The sequence below is a fragment of the Trematomus bernacchii genome, unplaced genomic scaffold, assembly GCF_902827165.1.
Source record: "Trematomus bernacchii unplaced genomic scaffold, fTreBer1.1, whole genome shotgun sequence".
NCBI lineage: Eukaryota > Metazoa > Chordata > Actinopteri > Perciformes > Nototheniidae > Trematomus > Trematomus bernacchii.
The window spans coordinates 485,093-507,774 of NW_022987910.1; the positions used below are offsets into that span (position 1 = coordinate 485,093).

The 22,682-nt window shown below is 39.8% G+C and overlaps 1 protein-coding gene across 2 annotated transcripts in view; it reads right to left on the reverse strand.

Moving 5' to 3' along the window:
- The window catches only part of LOC117470448 (cGMP-dependent 3',5'-cyclic phosphodiesterase), a 144,183-nt gene that overhangs the window by 99,552 nt on the left and 21,949 nt on the right, over positions 1 to 22,682 (reverse strand). Inside the window, exons 1-2 of one of the 2 annotated variants that reach the window (XM_034115226.1) lie at positions 3,611 to 3,760; positions 3,193 to 3,283 (exon numbers count right to left, since the gene is read on the reverse strand). In XM_034115226.1, the coding sequence (XP_033971117.1) occupies positions 3,193 to 3,283; positions 3,611 to 3,645 (126 nt within the window). In that variant the 5' untranslated portion in view covers positions 3,646 to 3,760. Of the gene's footprint in view, positions 1 to 3,192; positions 3,284 to 3,610; positions 3,761 to 22,682 lie in introns of those variants that run through there. The other variant, XM_034115225.1, reaches the window with a different exon arrangement.

A 22,682-nucleotide genomic window follows, 5' to 3' on the forward strand; every position in this document is an offset into this window, starting at 1 on the left:
GGGCACACTCCAGTTCCTCCTAACATATCATATAATTTAAGTATTTTTAGCTCATAATCTAATGTCTAGTAAGGCTATCGTTAAAGGAGAAGTCAGAGTGGTGGGCTGAATTCAAAAGGTTTTATGTCTAAAGGTTTAATTACATGTGTGGCATTGTATCTAGTTTTACCATTCACTTCAACACTAATGGGAAGTGTAAAAGAGCTTCTGGTTGAAGCCCCAGTCTGTCAGGAAGGGATGCCTGATGATGGGACATACTGTGCTGTCAGCTACGTATATGAACAGAACAGGCTGTGCTACATACTGCTACTTCAGTGTCTGTATCATCCACTGCTTCTGCTCGTTTTGAGGGTCATGTAATGGGGTGCTGTGAAATTATTCACAAGCCATTTTCACTATAGTGGCTCATCCACCACTTCACACATTGTATATATCCTACATAGGTCACTCGTCCTGCACTGCCTGTGGAGATAATTTGTTTCAATCTTAAGCATTGAGTGCTCACCCACTGCACTGCTGTGTGTGCTTAACTAAATGTGCTGAATATCATGCTCTTGTGTTTGCTGCTTACTGCTGTAAATATCACTGCTGGTGCTCACACTGAGGATGAAAGCAGAGTAGACAATAAGATATGAAGGCTTCACATAAGGATGAAATGACTATGTCAGGTCTTAAGGGGGAAGTCGTTGCATTTCCTGATGTATTACAAACAACTTGTGGGATATTGATTTCCTGGTTTTATTGCAGTAGTAGATGGAGTTGTTGACGGATTGATCTCTCCCTGTTATTGCTTTTTGGTGGTTTTAAATTAAGATTTGCAAAGAGCCAAAATAACCTTATTATTCATCCTTCTTTACTAAATGTCTTGTTCAGTATGTGATATAAAATGATTTAAAAAAAGACGAAAAGTAGAAGACCAGGTCTACGAACACTGCTCACATCTCTCTCTCTATCAGATTACATACAATGATAAAAGGTAAACATGCACAGTCTGGGAGAGCAAGAAATACAATTAATTGTTTTTACTGGTATGATTGTGTGCAGACTTAAAGTGAAGCAATGACCTAGCATCATTATATCATCAACTCTTTATGGTCTGGTACGAATTACAAATCCAACTTGTTGAGCCTTACATAAACTGCACAGACAGCGCATCATTTTAGGCTTAGTTTAACAGCATGGGGGAATATAAAGCTAAAAATACACTTTGCATTGACACCCAGCACAGGAGAGCTTATAACATAAGGTACTGTAGATACTGTACACACATTTTGTTGAGTTTTAGAGAAACTAGGCAGGCTCTCTCTCACAAACACACAAGCACCAACTCGATGCTCTGTCGATTTAATCCTCACATCTGGTCAGTTTCAGACTGAGAAGAGATTAACCTGCTGCTTTTACTGCCTCATTGGCTCACACGGACCATTGAACACACACACACACACACACACACACACACACACACACACACACACACACACACACACACACACACACACACACACACACACACAGCACTTTCACTTCCACGTTCTGTACTAACACGTTTTCGTGGACATTCAGATGCACTCTTTGTCATAATCCGTCATGTTACAGGATAAGACTCATGACGTCACCAAAAGCCTTTTTGTGCAACCCATGAGATAAAACTGTAAGACCTTGCTGATCAATACAATTCATTTATCAAATTGAAAATATTCCTCTTAACACACATTTTAAACCAAGACAAATGTAATTCTTTAAAGCAACTCCTGAAGGTGGCGCTGCACAAGGTGCACGCCTACTAGCAGCGAGAAAGTATTACAGTATGTGTGACGTTTCTGCAACAAAACACTTACAAACACACAAAGGCTTTAAGAGAAGAATGCTGTTGGACAAGACATTCAGTAACATAAACTGACTGCGGAAATGCGTATGTAGAGGGCTGACTCAGAAGTGCATTAGCACTGTAAGAACAGATACACACACAAATATGTACACACACACTAGTCAGTATGAATTACGGTTGAATAAGTGCAATTGTTTATATGTATATAATTGATCTTTGCCCTGCAACACACTGACATCAATTAAAAAGTAATTTGTGCATGCTGGGTTGTGTGTCATAATTGTGTGTGCATGTTTGCCCATGTTACTGTGAGTGTATATCTGTCTAGGTAATTGGATCTGAGCAGAACATGTCGACACTGGCAGCCAATCAAACGGGGTTTTTTTATATATTGCCGCCAACAACATTAATTCCCTCTGCAATAAAGACACACATGCACACCCGCATCAACACACGCTTGTGCAAACACTATGTACAAACAAATACACACACACAGACACACACACTCTTACTAATGTTGCTTGATGGCACATGTAACGTCACAGGAAAGCAGCAGCTTTTTAAATGGTAAGTATCTGGTTGTCACCAGTCATAAAAGAAGGAGCAAAACAGACCTCAACTACAATAGATGTAGACAAAAAAAATAGGCAAACTGCGGCAGGGATTGCAAGAGCAAGATTGCATCAACACTCTCACAAATACACACTGTGTGCAAAAACCCTGATACACCATTTAAACAACAATGTCACAGTCTTTAATTTCCTCCTTTTTATGATTATTGCTGTTTCATGTTTTATCTTCTCATCTTTTATCTGAGTCACCACACACACACACACACACACGCACACACACACACACACACACACACACACACACACACACACTCCAGGCAATCAATTATGTTCCATACTCAATCAACAGAGAGCTGCAGCAACAGGAGCTCAAACTTACCTCCGTAAGACAAAACAAAAATGCTGAGAGAATAAGGAGATGCAGAGGACAGTGTGTGTGTGTGTGTGTGTGTGTGTGTGTGTGTGTGTGTGTGTGTGTGTGTGTGTGTGTGTGTGTGTGTGTGTGTGTGTGTGTGTGTGTGTGTGTGAAAAGGAAAGGAGATCAAAGGAGTAACAATACAAGATAGAAAGCCCATAAATGTATATTCCGCCTTCAAAAATGATTTTGAAACGAGTACATGAAGGTAAAACCAGGGCAGTATAGCTTATAGGGAGAATATATAGAACGGTATACCTTTAGTTACGGGCTTTTTAATAATAATAAATATGACAGGAAGAAAAAGAGGGCATGAAGCATATAGCATCCTGTGCTTGGACAGCATGGACAGGAGAAAAGAAAAGAATGTATCCTACCTGGAGTTGTTCGGACAGCGTGGGGGACTGTCTGGTAGTCAGGGCTGGAGCTGAACTCTCTTCAGGGCGCAGAAACACTTGCTGACCGCGTCTGCAGGCATCACAAATAAAAAGTCAGGACCCTGTGTGTGTATTTGTGTTGAGCACTTTGCACACATGGAGACAGCCGTTACAGTTTGAGAGATAAGCTGCTGGAAACAGAGTAGTTTCAAACACACGCTCTTCCAACACAACTTGTCTTTTCCTTGACGGGAGGAGTTCAGGAATTTAGAAAGGTGTGTGTGAGGGAATGTAAGAGTAAAAAGGCAAGAGTGTTTACATGTCTGTGTGTGTGTGTGTGTGTGTGTGTGTGTGTGTGTGTGTGTGTGTGTGTGTGTGTGTGTGTGTGTGTGTGTGTGTGTGTGTGTGGAGTCCTTACAGGTCCTTTCCTTTCTTCCTCTCGAGCGCAGTCATGTCATCTCCACCTTTCGTACGCAGAGAGAGCGCTGGAGTCACACACACATTCACACACACACACACAGCGATGCACTGATGCTCACACTCGCGCCCGGCAGGCTGAGACACACACTGGGGCGCGAACACCACGAGCTGAAGCACATAGAGAGAACAAAGTCCCTCCTCCTCCTCTCTCCTCCCACCTCTCTCTCCCTCTCTCCCTCTCCCTCTCCCTCTCTCTCTCTCTCTCTCTCTCTCTCTCTCTCTCTCTCTCTCTCTCTCTCTCTCTCTCTCTTTCTTTGCTCCTCCTCTGGGTCTCACTGCCTCACCCTCCCTCGTTTCACTTTCATCCTGTCAGTGTGTGCGACAAAGGAATACTGTGGGAAGTTTTTGATCTAGGATATTTTTTATGCCCTAACTATTAGGACTTACTCTTTATTTATTTTTTCATCTAAATTGTGTCCCTCTTACATCATGTATCATAGTCCTCCTTTTATATAACAGCATTCATTATTGCATTTAGGCACATACAAATTGTTCTCAATACAGCTGTTATTTCACATGAAGGTCTGTACATTGTTTAGCGTTTTTCTGTATTATTATTGTAACTGTGTGCTCTTATATGAATCTGTACGTATAACACCTATGTACAGTAGTACAACATTAACTTTTCAGGTCACACCTCCTTCAAACGTGTTTTTCATTTAAATGTTCTTAGTTTGACAACTCAAGCTCATTTTTTCATCTCAAAGTATGTCATACCATTTCAACAATAAAAGAAAATATATATAAATTGAATAAATATTTTAAAAAATTGTATAAGGAAAGTAAAAACTATTAAAGAAGTGTTGTTTATCTCGTCACCAGTAGTCTTTTTTAAGACTTTTTGAGACTTAAGAATGACCTAATCTTTATTAGTAGATTGTAGATATTCCACTTTCCAATTTGTTCCAGTGCACTTTACAGACTTCTCCATACTGAATATTATTATTAGCTAATGAATGGACCCTTATGGCAGATTTCTGTTGTTGTTATGTGAATGATGTCCTTTCGTGACATTACTTCCCTGGCAAATGATAAATCAATAAAGGGGTTGTCTTTCCCCAGACTTTCATTAATTGTTTTTCTTATAGTTAAAAATGGAACAATACTTTCCCGTAAAATACATTTAAAAAATACATTATAAATAAATTAGCCCCTTCAACTAGCCTCATTTAAATAATAGTCACACGTAGTTTATATTTATATTGCATTGAATATTTAATAGATGTATCCCCCCCCCGCCCCCCTCCACACCCTTATACATTTAATCAGTGGACAGATTCATCCCAACAGGTCCAATCTGATTCAGGACGCGTCCCGTGTGCCGCTGACAGCTCTGAGGTGATATTGGTAGAGACAGGACATTTAGCATGAAGCTGAACAGCAGGTTGAATAGGACTGCCTAATGTAGTCCATCAATCTGACAAACCTCTGAGCCATTTATTAAAAATAGGCTCGCCAGCAGCTAAATGCACTTACAGTGTCCACACAATGTCATATCACATGAAAACAATGCATCTGCTGAGCTGCTGTAACACTGTTCTCGTGATTATTTGGTCAAGAGATGTAACCTAAGTATTTAAATGCATTGTGGGGCATGGTTAGAATTTAAAGTGGACCTATCATGCTATTTTTAGGCAATAGCATCGGTCTCAGATATATAAAGAATATATAAAAAACATGTCTATGAAGTGTTTTGCTCAAAACAGCAAACAGATCACCCATTCTAGCCATGCCTCATATCCCTCTATTTCACTTCCTGTTTCAAAAGTGCTGATTTGGGTATAAAACTTAAAAAAAAAAAAAAGTTGATAACAAAATAAGGAGGGGGCTGAGCTCATGAGGGAGATTCTACCGGCAGATACTGCGGTGATGAAACGCCATATCATGGGTTGTCAAGGATTATTTCTGAAACAGTATGGAGCTCAAAGGCTTTCTCTCTTGCCGGTTATACCACAAGGTGAGTTCCTTTTTATTTCCTGCTTCTTCACACACATGCTCTCCAGTACAGGTTAGCTCTGAGTGTTAGCGATGCTAATGTAAACATGCACCGACTATATTATGTCCAAAACAGTCGGGCATTGTTTCTGATAGCAACGTTTCAGATAGGGCCGTGGGTGTAAAGTCAGCCAACATTTCAGATATTACGTCATATCGGACGCAAATCTGGATCAGCTCCGTTGTATCCCCGTTTTTAGAGATTTGGGTACGGAGGAAAAGAGAGAGGGTTTTATTTTCTGACGCTGCGTGAGTTCCCCGACGCACCGGGGACACATATTTATGTATAAAAGACATCAAAAAGTGCATTTTGCATGATAGGTCCCCTTTAAGTGAGCATTACGTTTTTACAGAACAATTATGTTAGAAATGCATTTGTTTTAGGTACATCACTTAAATGTGTTTAGACTGAATATATTAGAAGCTGTCACAGGCAAACAGTAGCCGTCTTTTTTTTAAACAGCTGACAAAGGCAGATACTCTAAATCAAGTAGTAAGACACTTTAGTTTGGAGAAATAGCCGGACTGGGAAAGGAAACTGGTGATTGTTTGAGAAAACAATCAAAGCTAAGTACCGTTGTTACGTGCTTACTGGAGACGAAAATTGCCCGCTGTATAATATTTGAGAGCTCTAACAACTCAAACAAAATCAGATTTGATCTATGTCATTCTAAAGCATGATTGAACGTGTTTCAATGTTGCATACTAGTGTATATTCTGCATACTGTATGCATGCTCCAATGATTGGTCAAAGGCAGCGATCATTGAAACCAACAGGTATGTTCTGTTGATATGACCATTGTTTAAAAGATAGAGGTGCAGACACATAGAGCTCACAGGGGCAGCTAGTCGGAAGTTGATCCTCGCTTGATGGACTCATGTTGAGGTGTGTGTGCTGTGCCGTTAAATGCAGCAATGTCCCAGGAAACCCTGAGGCTGCCTATTTTGTACACACGGTGGAAGGTTATTCTAGTACAGCTGAAACTCAGACTGTTGTGACCAGAGTTGGGTAAAAGCAGCAAGATACACGGAGAGATAATCAGCAGTACACACAGTCTCATACTCATATCAATTTTGTAGAGCTTGTACAAAACTCTCTCGGCTGGATGCAATTCATCTGAACACTTTCCTTTTATACATGTCATTAACACCCTGTCTTCAGTCACCTCCAGCTGACTGGGAAACACAAAGACTCTCACACACACACTCATAGTTGTCTCTTTCCTTTGTTTGCCCCTCCCCACACACACACACACACACGCACACACACACACACACACACACACACACACACACACACACACACACACACACACACACACACACACACACACAGAACATAGGTTAGTTCAAAGCAAAATCTCCTCAAAGACTGTCTCTCTTCATCTGCTTTGGACTCTGTGATCTAGATTACCTTTTACAAAACACACAAACGCATGCAAGCACACACACATACATACACTTTAGAGCAGGGGTCTCCAACCTTTTTTAGGATGAGAGCTACTTCCGAAAAATAAAACAAGTCGTGAGCTACTTTTACTCCTCCTTTTTTTGTATTTAGCACATTTTAACATTATTATATGCTGACCTTTAACCTTTGTGTGCTGTTTGGGTCTGTGGGACCCGTTTTCAGAGATTATTAAAAGAAAATGTATGCAATTTTATTATTTTAACCTGCTTTATTTGGGGGTGGACCTCACATCCTCTAGGGGGGTCCGTGGGCATGCTCCCCCGGGAAGATTCTTTTTAAATGTTGAACCCATAAGGACCCACCGTGACACGGGTGTCACATGAACTTTAAATGTTCTGGAAAGTTCCTTATACAGCTTTAGCCTTGTTTTTGTCTCATGAAGTCTCTAAGTGACACACACTGAACACACTGATTTTGTGTTCCCATAACAACATTACATTACATGTTACTTGTTAGACGCTTTTATCCAAAGCGACTTACATACTTAATACTGTGGGCAATCCCCACAGGAGCAATTTGGGGTGAAGTGTCTTGCCCAGGGACACAACGACATGCTGACTGCAGTGGGGTTTGAACCTGTGACCCCCTGATCCGAACACCAACGCACAACCCACTGCACCACACGCCTCCCAACATGTCCAAGATGTCCATGTGCCAGGCTAACACATGTGACATAACAAGCTACATTTCAAAAGCTTTTGTTTTTGTTGCTAAAGGTAAAATTCAAGCCATTTAAGAATGAAAATGCTTACATAACATGTCCTTTATTACATTTAACCTGTTGTGGAAACATTTCATGATCATTGATATGAAACAAATGAGACAAACATCGCTGTGACACTGGTGTCACATCGGGACTTTAACCTTAAACGTTCACAGTAAACCCAAAGTGACATGTATGCACAATTAGAAATATTATTATGATCTGCTCAGTTAATTTAGTTGATTCAATTATATTGAGTTGATATGTTCTTATTCTTCAATTCAAAGAATGTTCAAACTATTTTAAACCAAAGAATCATCCTCGTTAATTATGTTATATATAAGAGTTATTTTACCATTAAAGCCCAATGTGACATATATGTCACATTTCAGATATTTTACACTGGGGGGGGGTTCTTGTCAGAAATGTGTTCTAGGTGGTCTATTTAGTTTAAATGATGTTCCCCTTAATTTCCCCAAAAGTAGAAATGGGTCCGGGTTCTTATGGGTTAAATGCATCAATCTGGTGCACTTTGAGCACAAAATGAATTTATGGATACAGCTCTCAACACTCAGATGAAAGGGAGCTGTATACTTTTCAATAATCCAAACATCTTTAGAATATGATCACAATCAATAAGAAATCATTTAAACTTGTTTATTCTTATCTTATGTTACCTAGTTAGCATTCTTTCTTTTTATTTATGCATATTTTACTAATCAATCCCCTTTTAAACTGTATTTTTTTTTTTTACTGTCCTATAGTACACATTGGAATGATTTCTTACTTTATTTTTTACAAGTATATTAAATAGATAAAGGTGTGTGCTCTCTCGCTCTCTTTCTCGCTCGCTCGCTCACAGAGGCTGTGTGCTCCTCCGTGGTGAGGACGGCTTGCGTACAAAAATAATAATAAACATATTTGTAAAGTGGGGGGACACAAACAGGATTTCGAAAAGTGGGGGGGACATGTCCCCCCTGTCCCCAGTGGAAATTACGCCATGCGTGTGTGTGCGTCAAGTGCAATAAATATATAGTAAGACTCTGCCCTGTTGTATAGGCTGGCATGACTAGGCTGTGTTCAATGGGGCTGATGTGTTGTGTAGATTCTGCCAGAAGGAAAGGTCACACTCCTTATGAAGTGGTGAGGTGTTGCTCCACATTGCTTTTCTTCCCGACTGCAACGCTGGTCCCGCAAATCAAGCAAGTGCGTGATTGGTCGATATTCATTGTGGGGGTGGGGGGAGGAGGGGTGTTAGATAGATATAGAGTTGTAGTAAGTAGATAGAGTTCGCTATGATTGAGGTTTCGTTTATGCATAGGGTAGATTCTTTTAATTACATTTCCTATTTTTTTTGGTGTATTTTTTACATTTTGGATTTTCATGGCGAGCTACTGAGGGCTTGCGAGCTACCGGTAGCTTGCGATCGACGTGTTGGAGACCCCTGCTTTAGAGCATCACTGCTGCGTAATTCAGCTGACAAGAGTATTGATCCCGAGTTTGTGATTAAAACGGGGACTGTTGTTGCTGCTAAAATGCAATCAACACACAAACCCACAGTGCGATCACTCAGCTGCTCTTTCACACACAGCAGGACATCATGAATAACTGCAGTGCAGAGGCACATAATTAGGAAGCCATGGACCTGTAGTCCGATGAGGATACAGCCAGTCACCTTGGTCTCTAGTGTGTGTTTTTGTGTGTACATGTCAGTGTGTGGACATTTGTCTGTGCTTGTGTCAACATATATGATGCTGTTGTATATGAAGCCTATAAAAGACTTTGATTGAAAGTGCATACGTTCGTAAATCTCTTGTGTGTGTGTGTGTGTGTGTGTGTGTGTGTGTGTGTGTGTGTGTGTGTGTGTGTGTGTGTGTGTGTGTGTGTGTGTGTGTGTGTGTGTGTGTGTGTGTGTGTGTGTGTGTGTGTGTGTGTGTGTGTGTGTGTGTGTGTGCCCTGACTCCCATAAAGCAGCGGGGTGATTGAGAGGTCTGAATGGCGAAGCTGCACTCAGGGGAATAGGGCTAATCTACATAACGGTGGAGCTATATTAACAGCATCCTGATGCACAAATACACACACACACACACACACACACACACACACACACACACACACACACACACACACACACACACACACACACACACACACACACACACACACACACACACACACACACACACATCTCTCATCCCCCACACAACGAGTTTTCCTCCCGCTGATCTTTCTGAGCAGGTGAATAGGACAGACATTATGAAAACATCTGACTTGAGCAAGGAAATAAAAAAGAAATATATTTTGAATTATATAAGCTTTTTATTAAAATGCATTGTTAATCCTGGTTATTTTTAAGTGGCAGTTTGTAATGCAGGTATAAGAATTTGTTCATTGTACTCACACTTACGGATCAAAAGTGCTGGGAATTTCTCCTAAATACTTACATTAGATACCAAATGTATAAACTCCATTTTAACCCAAATAAACATTATAAACTACATAAAAAATCTTTATTTTAATTTCTAAGCTAAATAAACACACATGTGAGCCTAGTCTCTGGATGTGTATAGCGTTGTTTTTCCTGCATGCCGCCACAATGTAAAAACCTTAGAGAGCAGCTGCATGCTTATTGGCTCTAACACTAATGAAATGTACTTTATATATTTACTTTACTTGTATTATATGCTTTTTTATTAAAATGTGGTATTTAATGGCAAGTCTTTTCTTGATAATAATTATTGTTTAAGCAATCAGTGTCAATGTTCAGTACCCAGTCCAACTGATTAATGCCTGATTATAAGGACCATTCTGGTGCCGCTCTGATTCACATTATATTATTTATTTTCCTCTGCTGAAATCCAGCTATTCAGCATTCTCAAAAAGCAATCCTCCATGACGTGAAAATATTGAGAGCCTATTTCACACCATCCCAGCTTGAAAGGGATCTGCAAATGCATTGACATCCTCTCCTCTGGAACAATAGTGGTTTCCCATCTTGAGGTGGCCGCTCAAATGATTTGCTCAGCTTGGGGAGAAATGTGCATTTGGGATAAATTATTCTGCTGTACTAGGAGCGCGGAAAAAAATTAGAGAGGCAGTAAATAGCTGTGCGTGCAGTGAGAATAAAGGTGTAGATTGTGAGGTTGGATCGGGGATGAGTATACTGTGCTCTCCAGGAAGTGTTGTCTTGCAGTGGATCTTAATTCGTCCAACTAAAACTGCACATTAATCTGAACCAGTGTGTGTTATTGATGTCTTTCTCCAAGCTACCTTTGCACAGTGCTGATGACACAAACAGTCAATTCATCAATTGGTCAATTGGCGTAACGTTTATCATCAACTATTCAGGTAATTGATTATTCATTTATCAAGATAAAATGTCAAAGATCCAACAGTTCCAGCTGCTCCAATGACAACATGTGCAGCTTTACTTAGTTGTATTATTATAACAAAATAACTGTCTACTAATTCACTTAGAACAACAATTTGTAGATCTTTTAGGACATTGTACATTTTTTCAACAGATCTATTGACAATGAAAAGCATCCAACATAGAATGCAATAATTACACCTTTATCAAACCATGTATGCATTATGCATTTTCTTTAATACTAGTGGTTTTTCTTGTCTCACACACTCTGTTGCAAAATTGGTGATTCAGACATGAGATGCACTATCTATACATCTATCGATTTCTGCATCTATCTATCCATCTATCCTTTTCTACCAAAAATGTTCATATTTCTTACAGATATTATATACAGACACAGTAAGTGCTGAGAGTTTAAAGGTAGGCGTGCAGCAGAGAGCAAGCACAAGGTTACTGGTGTGATCCCGCTGGGGCCAGCAATGCTGAAAAAAAAAGTGCCTTGGATAAAATTGTTCTCAACATGGTGTATGACCAACAGCTGAGAGAAAAGTGTGTGTCAAAGTGTGTCTGTGTGTGCGGATATAACTTATCCTTATTGTTACTCATAATTAATTTCTTTAAACAACACCAGCAGTAAAACAACAGCAGGAAAGCGACAACGACACACCCTACTTTGGAAAGTCAGGCAGACATACGCAAGCACACACTTAACAGCAAGCTGCTCTGTTTGTATTGATAACCTATTCCAACAGTGCAGCACATTTGTTAACCCGACTCGACTCTGTAAGGAACAGCCCTTTGAAACAATGAATCTGCACGCAGCAAGCGTCAACAACACTGCCAACGGGATATACAAAAAAAACAGCCAGTGTTCTGAACCAGGCAAGATAAAAGACCCCTTCAAAAACAATCCATTCAATATTTTACTTTGTAGTCAAACTGCATTTTCAGCGTGTATGGACTACATCAAATTAACTAAAATGGTGCTTTTAACATTTGTCTTTATGAGGAAAACATTACTTTTATGGACACTGCTCCCCAGACCCCACTGCTGCAAAAACAATGACCATTTGAAGGCTTTTATAAATGACAGTCATTTACTTTTAGTTTTACAATTCATCAGTTGATTAAATGATCTGAAAAGTTTACATTATTTTTGTAACCAATTGCTTTAAGCTGAATGTGCTCCATTGACACAGCAGTTCATTTCAAGCTACTGTATGTGCGTAATTGTATCCAAACTAACAAAACCTTTATTTAAAAAGCCATGGCCTTTTGTTCTGAGATGAACAGTGTAACAAACATGTTCCCAAAAAAATTAACCTTATTGGTTACTATTCATCACATTCTGATTTACGTCAACATTTTGAGAGGCTGGTTGGTTGTTGCTATGTGAGTTTGGACGTTGGCAACCTGAACCGTTTATAAACCAGTTTCCATACCAACACAAACTGACTCCTAACTATAGTTCATCTCAGCAGCATTGAGAAGAAAGTAGAGGCGGACAAGAGGATGAGAAAAATGAAAAAAAGGAGAGAAGCCCCTACTGCTCTATAGAAATCACCATATAATCTACTGCTGGTTAGAAATCCCACCAGTTGAGCAAAACAATAGTAGTACTCTGCTTCTATATCTGTTAATAGTTGTGTGCGAATGTGTGTGTGTGTGTGGGTGTGTGTGTGTGTGGTGTGTGTGTGTGTGTGTGTGTGTGTGTGTGTGTGTTGTGTGTGTGTGTGTGTGTGTGTGTGTTGTGTGTGTGTGTGTGTGTGTGTGTTGTGTGTGTGTGTGTGTGTGTGTGTGTGTGTTGTGTGTTGTGTGTGTGTGTGTGTGTGTGTGTGTGTGTGTGTGTGTGTGTGTGTGTGCCAGTCAATCAAAGTGAATTTCTCTGCATTTGTGTCACTTATTTAGCAGGTGGACATCTGGGTAATTATATAATTTCTGAGTGTGTTTCTGACCTAATTGACAGTTCACTGCTGATGGAATTGAAGCATGTAATTTCTCTGAAATCCAGGGCCAATTGACGATGCCTTTTAAAGTTCCTGATGAGTTGAACTAAAAATGGGTTTGCTTTGTAGATAACAGCTTAAACACTTAAATGGAGAGTTCAGCGTGTAATAGTGGATCTGTAATGTTAAAATGTTGTCGCTTTGATGAGCATGTGGAGCGTTGATCTTAAAACTGAAGGAGAGCTTGGGGAGATCAGTTTTCTGGAGAGGAGACCTGGGAACACAGGGCCAGACAGTTTTTCCTTGGCTCACAGCAGCAAAACGAACACATGCTCGGTTGGTTTCGTGTTTTGAACAGACCTCCATGACTTGAGTGACCGCTGTGTAACAACTGGAGTGACACTGGACAGAGCCGACATCATGACTGATCCTTTGATCCATGTGAGGGTCACTGTCACTCACTGCTAATGCTGAGAGACTCCGAGTGGTTTTACAACAACAACAACAACAACTCTGCACTGTTTAAACTGTGGAAAATCTGTCCTCTCGTCGTGATCACTCCTTAGTGAGATTTTTAAGACCTTGGTTTCAACTGATAACCTCCGTTTTTTTAGATAAAGCAATACTTTATTCTCGTTGGCTCCATGAAAATGTGTTGCCTCCTCATCTTTGCATAAAAAAAGATATATAACTGATCTTGTGAATGATGTTATACATTTCTTCATGCTAGATAGATAAAACATTACATAATCGATTTTGGGTGGGGACACATGGTTTTACTTTGTCTAGAGAAGAATCTAGAAAAAATGTTGGGTCTTGCTTTCTGCATTCAAACTGTGCAACAACCTGACTGAAAGCAACAAACAGCTGCTGTTGTCAGTAAGAACAGCTGGCAAATGCCTGTTTTTGTGGAAGGTGTTCCTCACTAATGTTACACAGCCTGTCGGCATCAAGTCCATTCTGTCTCAAAGGTCGGTTAAGAGTGCAGTCTGTTTGTCTCCATATTTGTTGGGCTTGCCAATGAGGAACCACTTTCTAATAAAGCATTAGTTTTGTTAGAGGATATATTTATTGTGACGATTTACTTTACTAATAAACGCCATCTTATTCTGAGTAGATCAGATAGAAAGATATCTTAAGAACACCTCTTGCATTGCCAGGTTGAGATAGATTCTGTTCTACTCTAGTATCACTTGTGCAATTCTTTAAGCTATCACTTTAATTCATCAGGAACGCACTTTCATTGCTCCCTGATGGATGAAGTGAGACACATTGCCAATTATATTACTAAATGGGATTCTTACTTTCTACTTAACAATCACTCCTGGAGTAATAAATGTGAGTAAGTCATTAGTTTGGTATTTGCTGCAGCAATTCATCATGTCAGCAGTCAAAATCATTAGTATGTTGGTAATACATTTAATTTGGTTCTGCAGCTTATTTTCCCCAGGAGGTAAGTTGCCAAAATGATCTATTGGAGGAGTCACCTGATGAACTATTGTCCTCAAACAGGATGAACACCAGGCCAAAAGATCTTTAAAAACCTGGTAACCAAAAATGTATTCATATTTTTTTCATCTATCATGTAGTTTATTTAAGCTTGGTCTTCATCTATGTCCCAAAATCAATGCAAGAATAAATTAAGGCATTAAACATGTGCTTGTGTCTTTGTTTATGTCCGTAAAAGAGAGCTTCTTGTTCTTAGCTGCTTCCTTCCTGCTCAAAATGTTCAGACACACACACACGCAGGTGAACGGACTCACGTACACACACACTTCCTTCCCTTAGTATCAGGTTATTGCCGATCATGTCAAAGGTGAACGGGAAACAGTGGGCAGTTTTAGGAGTTGGTGATTGAAATCCAGAGGATGGGGAAGTGAAAAGCAAGAGACATGAAGAAGGAGACAGACAGATGGAAGGAAGGCGGCAAAACCTGCAAATGGTCGGAGGGGGGGGGGGGGGGGTGACCCTGTAAATTACGGTCAGTGTAGCCTCTGGTAATGTCAGCGTCAGCTTAAACTCTAACATGAATGCATACATGCCCTGAAGAATAGAAAAAAACACATACAGGTCAAATTGAAAGTGCTGCGGAAAATCTCCAACAGTGAGTAAGGTTGAAATAGAAAAAAAGGTTGAAGCAAGTTGAAAATATAGAGAGAGAGAGCAGCCCACAAAGGAGGGAGTAAAAGGACAACAATGGACAAAAACACTGCAGCACAACAGCAGCTGTTGTAAGAAACCTAAGAATAATAGATGGAAAGAAGTCATGCTGGGGCAGTGAGAAAAAAGAAACACTGCAGCAAACCAACAAAACTCTCACTTTTTTCTCTCGCTCCATTTTCTTTCTTTATTCTACTTTCGTTACTCAAAACTACGCAACAACCAATGTGGTGTGGGGGCGACAGAGCCCTATACTACCACCCTGCACTGTACACCGTGTGTGTGAGTGTGTGTTTGTTAATGCGAACTTAATATGGGTCTAGTAGTATTTGCACATATTTGCATACGTGTGCTGGTATTAACACGATACATCAGACAGAAAATGTCTTCTCTATCTTCCTTTTTCCTCTTATCTAATTGGTTTCTTAGTTCAACCAATAAGAATGCAGCATTTAGACTATCTACTGCGAGTCGGTGAACAGGCTGAATAGATGCTTCAAGTGGTAATGTAATGACGATGTCAGTGTGGTGCGTGTGTGTGTGTGTGTGTGTGTGTGTGTGTGTGTGTGTGTGTGTGTGTGTGTGTGTGTGTGTGTGTGGTGTGTGTGTGTGTGTGTGTGTGTGTGTGTGTGTGTGTGTGTGTGTGTGTGTGTGTGTGTGTGTGTGTGTGTGTGAGTTCCATTCGTTGCTATGGCACCCCATCTTTCTGAGGTGCAAAAATCACAGAACAATTTATACCAACAATTTCCTTTTTAAAATGCGTCAGTGAATGAATGCACTGACCCTGACATATTCAGGAACACACACTCACACACGCACAGGATCAAAACTGCACCTCTTAGAGAATGAGTTGAAAAAGGAGAAAAAACATATTTGAGAAGGGGAATATTACTTTCCTAAACCAACATCATTCAGTGAAGGAAAGTCAGTTTAAAAACTCTGTCATATTATGATTTGGAGAACAGATGTGTTCTTGTTGCTTGAAGACAAACTTATTCACCTCCAAAACTGACGGAGTTATGTGCAAAAATGCAGAAATATCAAATGTGAATACTCTTACCATGTCAAATAATGATGCAACACAGAGGGGGGTGAACATAGACACCAGGATGTCAGAGAGTGTAATTCAAGTGCGAAAAGGTTTATGGCACCTTGAGATAAAACTGGAGATATTTGGCAAGTAGTAGTGAGTAGTAGTGGTACTATTAGTAGGTAGTGTTAAAAGACATTCAGGAGCTTATGATCATATCACCAAGCTCATATATTTTGCCAAGTGGCAATGGCATTGTAAATGTTTAAATGTTTTCTACAGAAATCTTGAAATTACAATGTTTTACATTTTCTTAACTAATTTCATTAGTTCTCTCACACAATTAACAAGATCCCTAAGGTTTTCTCATAAGATTCCTTATTGATTTTTATGTTTTAAGAAACTAGCATTTTGCACAAATACAACATAAATTAAAACTACTTATTTAATAGCAATTTTTGTATTTGAACATTTGGTATTTTCACTACGTTTTTGACTAACCGAATCATTTGATTTAGAGCAGAATAGCACATTTAGAGATGAATAAAAGAATAGTACGGTAATAGTATTTGATCACCAATTTATTTTGAAAGTATTTTTTCCAAGATTCGTAGTTTTCCGAGGTTTAAAATGTGAATATGTTCTTATTTGTTCTATCCCAATATCTCTCGTTTGGACTGTTGGACAGACAAAATAACCAATATGAAGACATCGACTTGGTTTCTGGGAAGGATGCTTCACATTATTTTCTGACATTTTATAAACCCTACTTAAGAATTAAATTAATTATCAGGTAAACATTTGGCAAATTAATTTATAATGGAAATGATAGTTTTTTGCTGCTCTAATTTAATTATCAGAATAATGCTAATTATAATACATGGTTCATCTTGTGGTTTCAGTCCAGATGGTTGAGTATTGATGAGTATTGACGGAAGAATGTTGGCAGTCAGAGAAAAGACAACCAGTTCTTCTGACAGGAATTGAGCAAGTCCTCTGAAGCTGTGACGCAGACAGACACTCAACAGGTCAACACAAAGGAACACTATCTAGGTCTGAATACACAATGGCAGTTATGGGCGCGCCAACACAGACACACATGTCATGAACATGTTTGTCAGATGCACACACACGCCCTCAACAGACATGCACAGCAATGCCCTAATCAAACAGACCACGCACACATTTAACCTTGTCCATCTCTGGCCTCTTCCTTCCTTTTCCCTCACATGTTCTGCCTTTCCTTCTTCCTTCCTTCCTTCCTTTACTTCTTCTCTCATTTTCATTTTTCTCTCTATTAATATCTTCCCGTCAAGTCCTTGTTTTTCTCCCCTGTGTTTCCCTTTTTTTCTTGCTGCAGTTCTGCTGTCATAGTGCCCCCATGTGTACAAATGGTTAAACTACAGTGCATGCAGGCAGCTGGACCTCCTGCTCTGGTGGAAGGTTGAAGCATGAGTCAAAGAAAGACCCACTACATCTTGGAGGGGATCTGAATGAAGGGGCGGGAAAAAGCACAATTGCACTTATGTAAATGGCTTTGTCGGAGGACTGCACTCTTCAATTGCCCTCGTAGTTCTCATTTGCATTACTGTCAAGTACAACCATTGCTTCCTTAGCTTTGAGAAGACTGATGACCAAAATGGAAACCAATATTTTTACTTTTAGGACAATTTCTCCAAAGGGTGTAGTTATCATTCAGCAGCCTCTGCAGAAGGGAAGTGAAGGGCAACTTCTGTGCTTCCTTCATTTGAATGCCCCCGCATCAATCAAAACATCAGTCTACATCCCAAAAACAAACTTCAAAGTTGTACAAGCCCTCTCTTTCTGTCCTCACCTCGCCTTCTTCCTCTCTCCTACACACACATCTTTATACGGAATACCAATGAGCTTATTGTTTCCATTTCAAAGGGAAGAGTCAGGCCGAAAGAGGATGTCCCCAAAAAAACAGACAAAGAAAGGGAAAAGAAAAAACAAGAAAGTGGGAAGTCTAATCCATTGAGAGGCTTTACAGTGCCAAGTAGGCCAGATTTACAGTACAGTGTGTTGGCGCTCGCACCGTGAATGCATTTACTGCCTTCCTTTTTCTTTCCTTCTAATCTCATCTGCTTTCTGTTCATGTTACAGTCTCTTCATCTTAGTGGCATTTTCTCACGGCTGAATCTGATTGACTGTGACATAAGTACCCTAGCGTAAGATCTTTGTGTGTATGTGAATATACTGTACTATATGTGTTTATGTGTGCCTATTTAAAGGATATAGGGTATCTCAGCAAGAATTAACTCCAGCAGGGACCCTGCATGGCAATATGTTGGAACCAATATTGTGTATGCAATGCATGTGTGCTGCTGTTTCATCTGATAAGGGTAATCTTATGTTGCAGATTTAACTGAATGATAAAATGTATCTTAATATAGAATCACAAACATCTATAAAGAAATTGTTTTCTTGATAACAAAAAGAGATAGCATTAAGATAATGCCTTAAAAATGAACATATCATATCAACATATCAAATTCTAATTAATATGCTGGATTAGCATATGCAATGTTTTTGTTTTCCTCTTGTGTTGTCCATCTAGTGAGCAATCAAATGCAATACAACTGCAGAAAGGAAATGGATACCCGAAGATAAAAGGTAAGGTTCAATATTTGTTATGGTACATGTATACAGTATATGGTCACATTGTCCACCCCTAGAGTATTTCAACAGATTACAGTGTACTAGATTACTTTTTGAGAGTGACATTCTCAATCCTGCACATCACAGAGATTAAGGGATAAGGGAAGTGATTCTGCTCCATGATTAAAACACTTTATCTCGTGCTTACTGCAGCCAGCTCATACAGTAGCACTCAATGTTAAAGCACTGACAGAGTATAATAGTAGGACTGGATCTGGTGTGTACGCATCCTACAGTGTGTGTATAGCAATTTATCTCGCGGATGTGCCCAATCTCCTCACCACTCCTGAGGAAATCAGAAATAATTTTCTTTCCAATTTTCCTCACCTGTCATCTTACCTCTCTTCCTTCTATCTGCTCCTCTCTCAGTCTTTTCTCTTGCTCTTAGGTATAACTCGAGCCGACTCGATTTTCTGTTGTTAACCAGTTTTCACTTACATGGCTTTTTCGAAATTGCTAGAAAATAGTTTGCGTCCGACTTTTGTGACCCTCTTCAATACATACCCTCGTCACAGTCCAAACACCTGTTCCAGAAAGTCTCTCGCTCAATCAAACACACCACAAACGCAAACACACACACATCCAGAGTCCACAAATTCACACGTACACACAACTACAAAGGACTATATAAAAACACACACACCTTTATCAGTCAGTGGTCGCCAATGCCATGGTACCCTGGTCCTAACAACCACCTCCTTTCTCCTGGTAAAATCAGTTCTTATTCTCTCCTTACTCTCACCTTCATACCCCCCCCCCCCCCACCTCTGGGTCCCTTTGTCTCATCATTTGTCTTCATCTCATTAGTCTTCCTCTTCCTCCTTCATTTAGTTTTCCGTGTTTCTCAATACCATCCCTTCATTACTCTGCTTCTCTGCATTCTTGTCACAACTCTACGCTCTACCAACTTTCCCTCCTGACACCTCTCAGCCTGCCTTCCCCCTTATTACACTCTCGTTTCCTTTTCCTCCATCTACCACAAGAACTTTCAAGCCTGAAACAATCCTTGTGGAGATGGAGACACGTGTGACACTAGGGAAAAAACTAATGACAACTAGGAGGACTGAAATTGGAGAGGATGCTGAGAAACAATCTGGGAAGGACAGGATCATAAATGCAAAGGACATTTTTAGAGCAAAATCCAGATTTTTCTGTGTACCCAGCAAAGTATGACGCAATACACCATGATGCAATGCTGTGTTTCACTGCTTACTATCATACATGTGTAAGGGCTTGAGAGTATGAGGGTGTTAGCCTACTTCCTGTTGTATAATTTCAGTAACAATTAATCAATCCGAAATAAAAAATGTTGTTGAAAACATGTTCCTTTGTTCTCTGAAATTAATAATTTATATAAAGATTTAAATTGCCTTGACGGCAGCAGCGATTAGTATTTCCATCACACACTTCATATTTTATACTGCTTACATTGAACTGCACCACATGTGTTGCCAATCCCGTCACAGTGACTGTTAACAAGATGGCTCTTGTGCTCTATAATTCATAAGGAAATGTTCAAGATGAACAATAATGCTGTGTATACAGTAAAGCTTTAACTGTGATGCAACTGTTCCAGTTTGTTACAGTCTGTAGCTTAGGGTACGTTTTTTTTATCCGGGGCAAGGAACACATGGTGTGTGTGAGTCGGCTCTCCCATTGGAGGACTGAACCTCAGAGAGAAGCATGGCGCAAACAGAGGCACAAATGCAACTCTCAGATGATAAAAAAAAAGGTTACATATGTCCTATCAAGTTATTCACTCAACCGTTTTTGTGAAAGAAGTGAGTGTAGCCAACTTTACATTGAACATTGGCCTGACACATTGGCTGGGATCAGTGTACTGTAACACCCGCAGCTGTTGTATGTCACTGGGAAGTAGCCTGACAGAAGGCAACAGGATGACACTTCAAAGCATGTCAAATCCATTGGATTCCGCTCTGCTCTCACTTTGATTTGCATACAACTGATTCGACTGTCAAATCTGAGACTGTGGCTCTTTGCAGAAAACAAGACATGAAGCACTGCTGCTCACTCACATCCTGCAGGTTCAAAGACTTCACAGTTCTAGATTATGTTTCTCACAAAACGTGTTTTTCTTTTATCAATGTGTCCCTATATACTTAACGTGCATGTTGAAATACAGTTTCACTAACTTTCACTCATATAGTTCCATACCATTAATTCATTATAGAGTAAACTCTTCTTTCAGAATATATGATTAAGATTTAGGAACTCATTCACAATTGGTCTAAGGAACATAAGCCACTGGAGCAAAGGGGCATTCTTTTTCTGTAGTTCTGGATAACTGATGTATATCCGGTTCTTTCTTTTGTCTAATGGTCATGTTTACAGTCTTATCAGCAACTTGAGAAGCGATGGAGTTGAGAGACATTGATTTCTACAACTGGATTGTTTGTAGCCAGTTTACAAGCTCATTTAAGCTGATAAAAAGCTAAATTGTTGTCAGTTGATAGCCAATGGGTTCAGAGATTGCATTCTCCATCTCTTTTGCTCTCCACACAGACCGTTTACCTGCATACAAACAAAACTGGCTTAAACGTAATCGACTTCAGTACTCAATACTACTCAGAGAACAAAATGAAACTATAATACTTGTGATAGCAACATCTATTCTGTTGCCTACAGTACATATGAATTCAGAATCAGTTTACTCAGCTAGGCCAATAACAAAAGTGGCAGATTTAACAACATTTTGGATTAATTTTATCTGGATTGACAAAATTCAATATGACGATTATTGGGCTGTTACAGTATTTCTAGGGGTTTAACTGAATGCTGCAGAAGCGGAGCGGCTCTCCGAAAGAAAGATGAACACATTTCCAGCCTCACTCTTCATTGGACTAATGGAAACCTCAAAGAGACTCTCAACGCACAGCTTATATAATTGCTGTTCAGAGATCAAGGAGTGAACAAAATGTGGTCAAAATAATCAATGAATCATTTCTTGATGTGACACAGATGATTAGGCTGTCTTTTATCACACCAAGCTGACACTTCTATGCATATAGGCAGCTTATTTACCCCTGTGAATTGACATTTTCTCCTTGGTTGAATATGAAAATCTGAATGAGAGTGCCCACTTTATACACCTCAAGCACCGGGGGCGGGGGATTTCTATTAACTTTCTCATAGTGCAAAAAGGAAAGGATACAGAAGAGGGTGTCAGGAAAAAATGATTGAACTGTCACTCTGCTTTAAACTTAAATTAGTCTTGCAAATGAGAGCCACTGTATGGGAGGACTGCCTATGTAAATTGACATGTAAATGTGAGTGTATCTTCATCCTTCGTGTGTGTGTGTGTGTGTGTGTGTGTGTTGTGTGTGTGTGCGCGCGTGTGTGTGTGTGTGTGTGTGTGTGTGTGTGTGTGTGTGTGTGTGTGTGTGTGTGTGTGTGTGTGTGTGTGTGTGTGTGTGTGTGCATGCGCAAGAGTCAAACTGATAAAAGAGTGTCTTGAGATTTTTTTCTCTCTCTTTTTATCGTTGCCTTTTCTCCTCCTTTCCTCTCTCTATCCTCCATGCCTCCCCCCTCTTATCTCACTCCCCTCCCCTCTCCCACCTCACTCTCTTATGTGCATTCCCTGTTTAATAATTTAGTTGACATTCATATCCAGAGCGACTTACATTGATGCATACAGT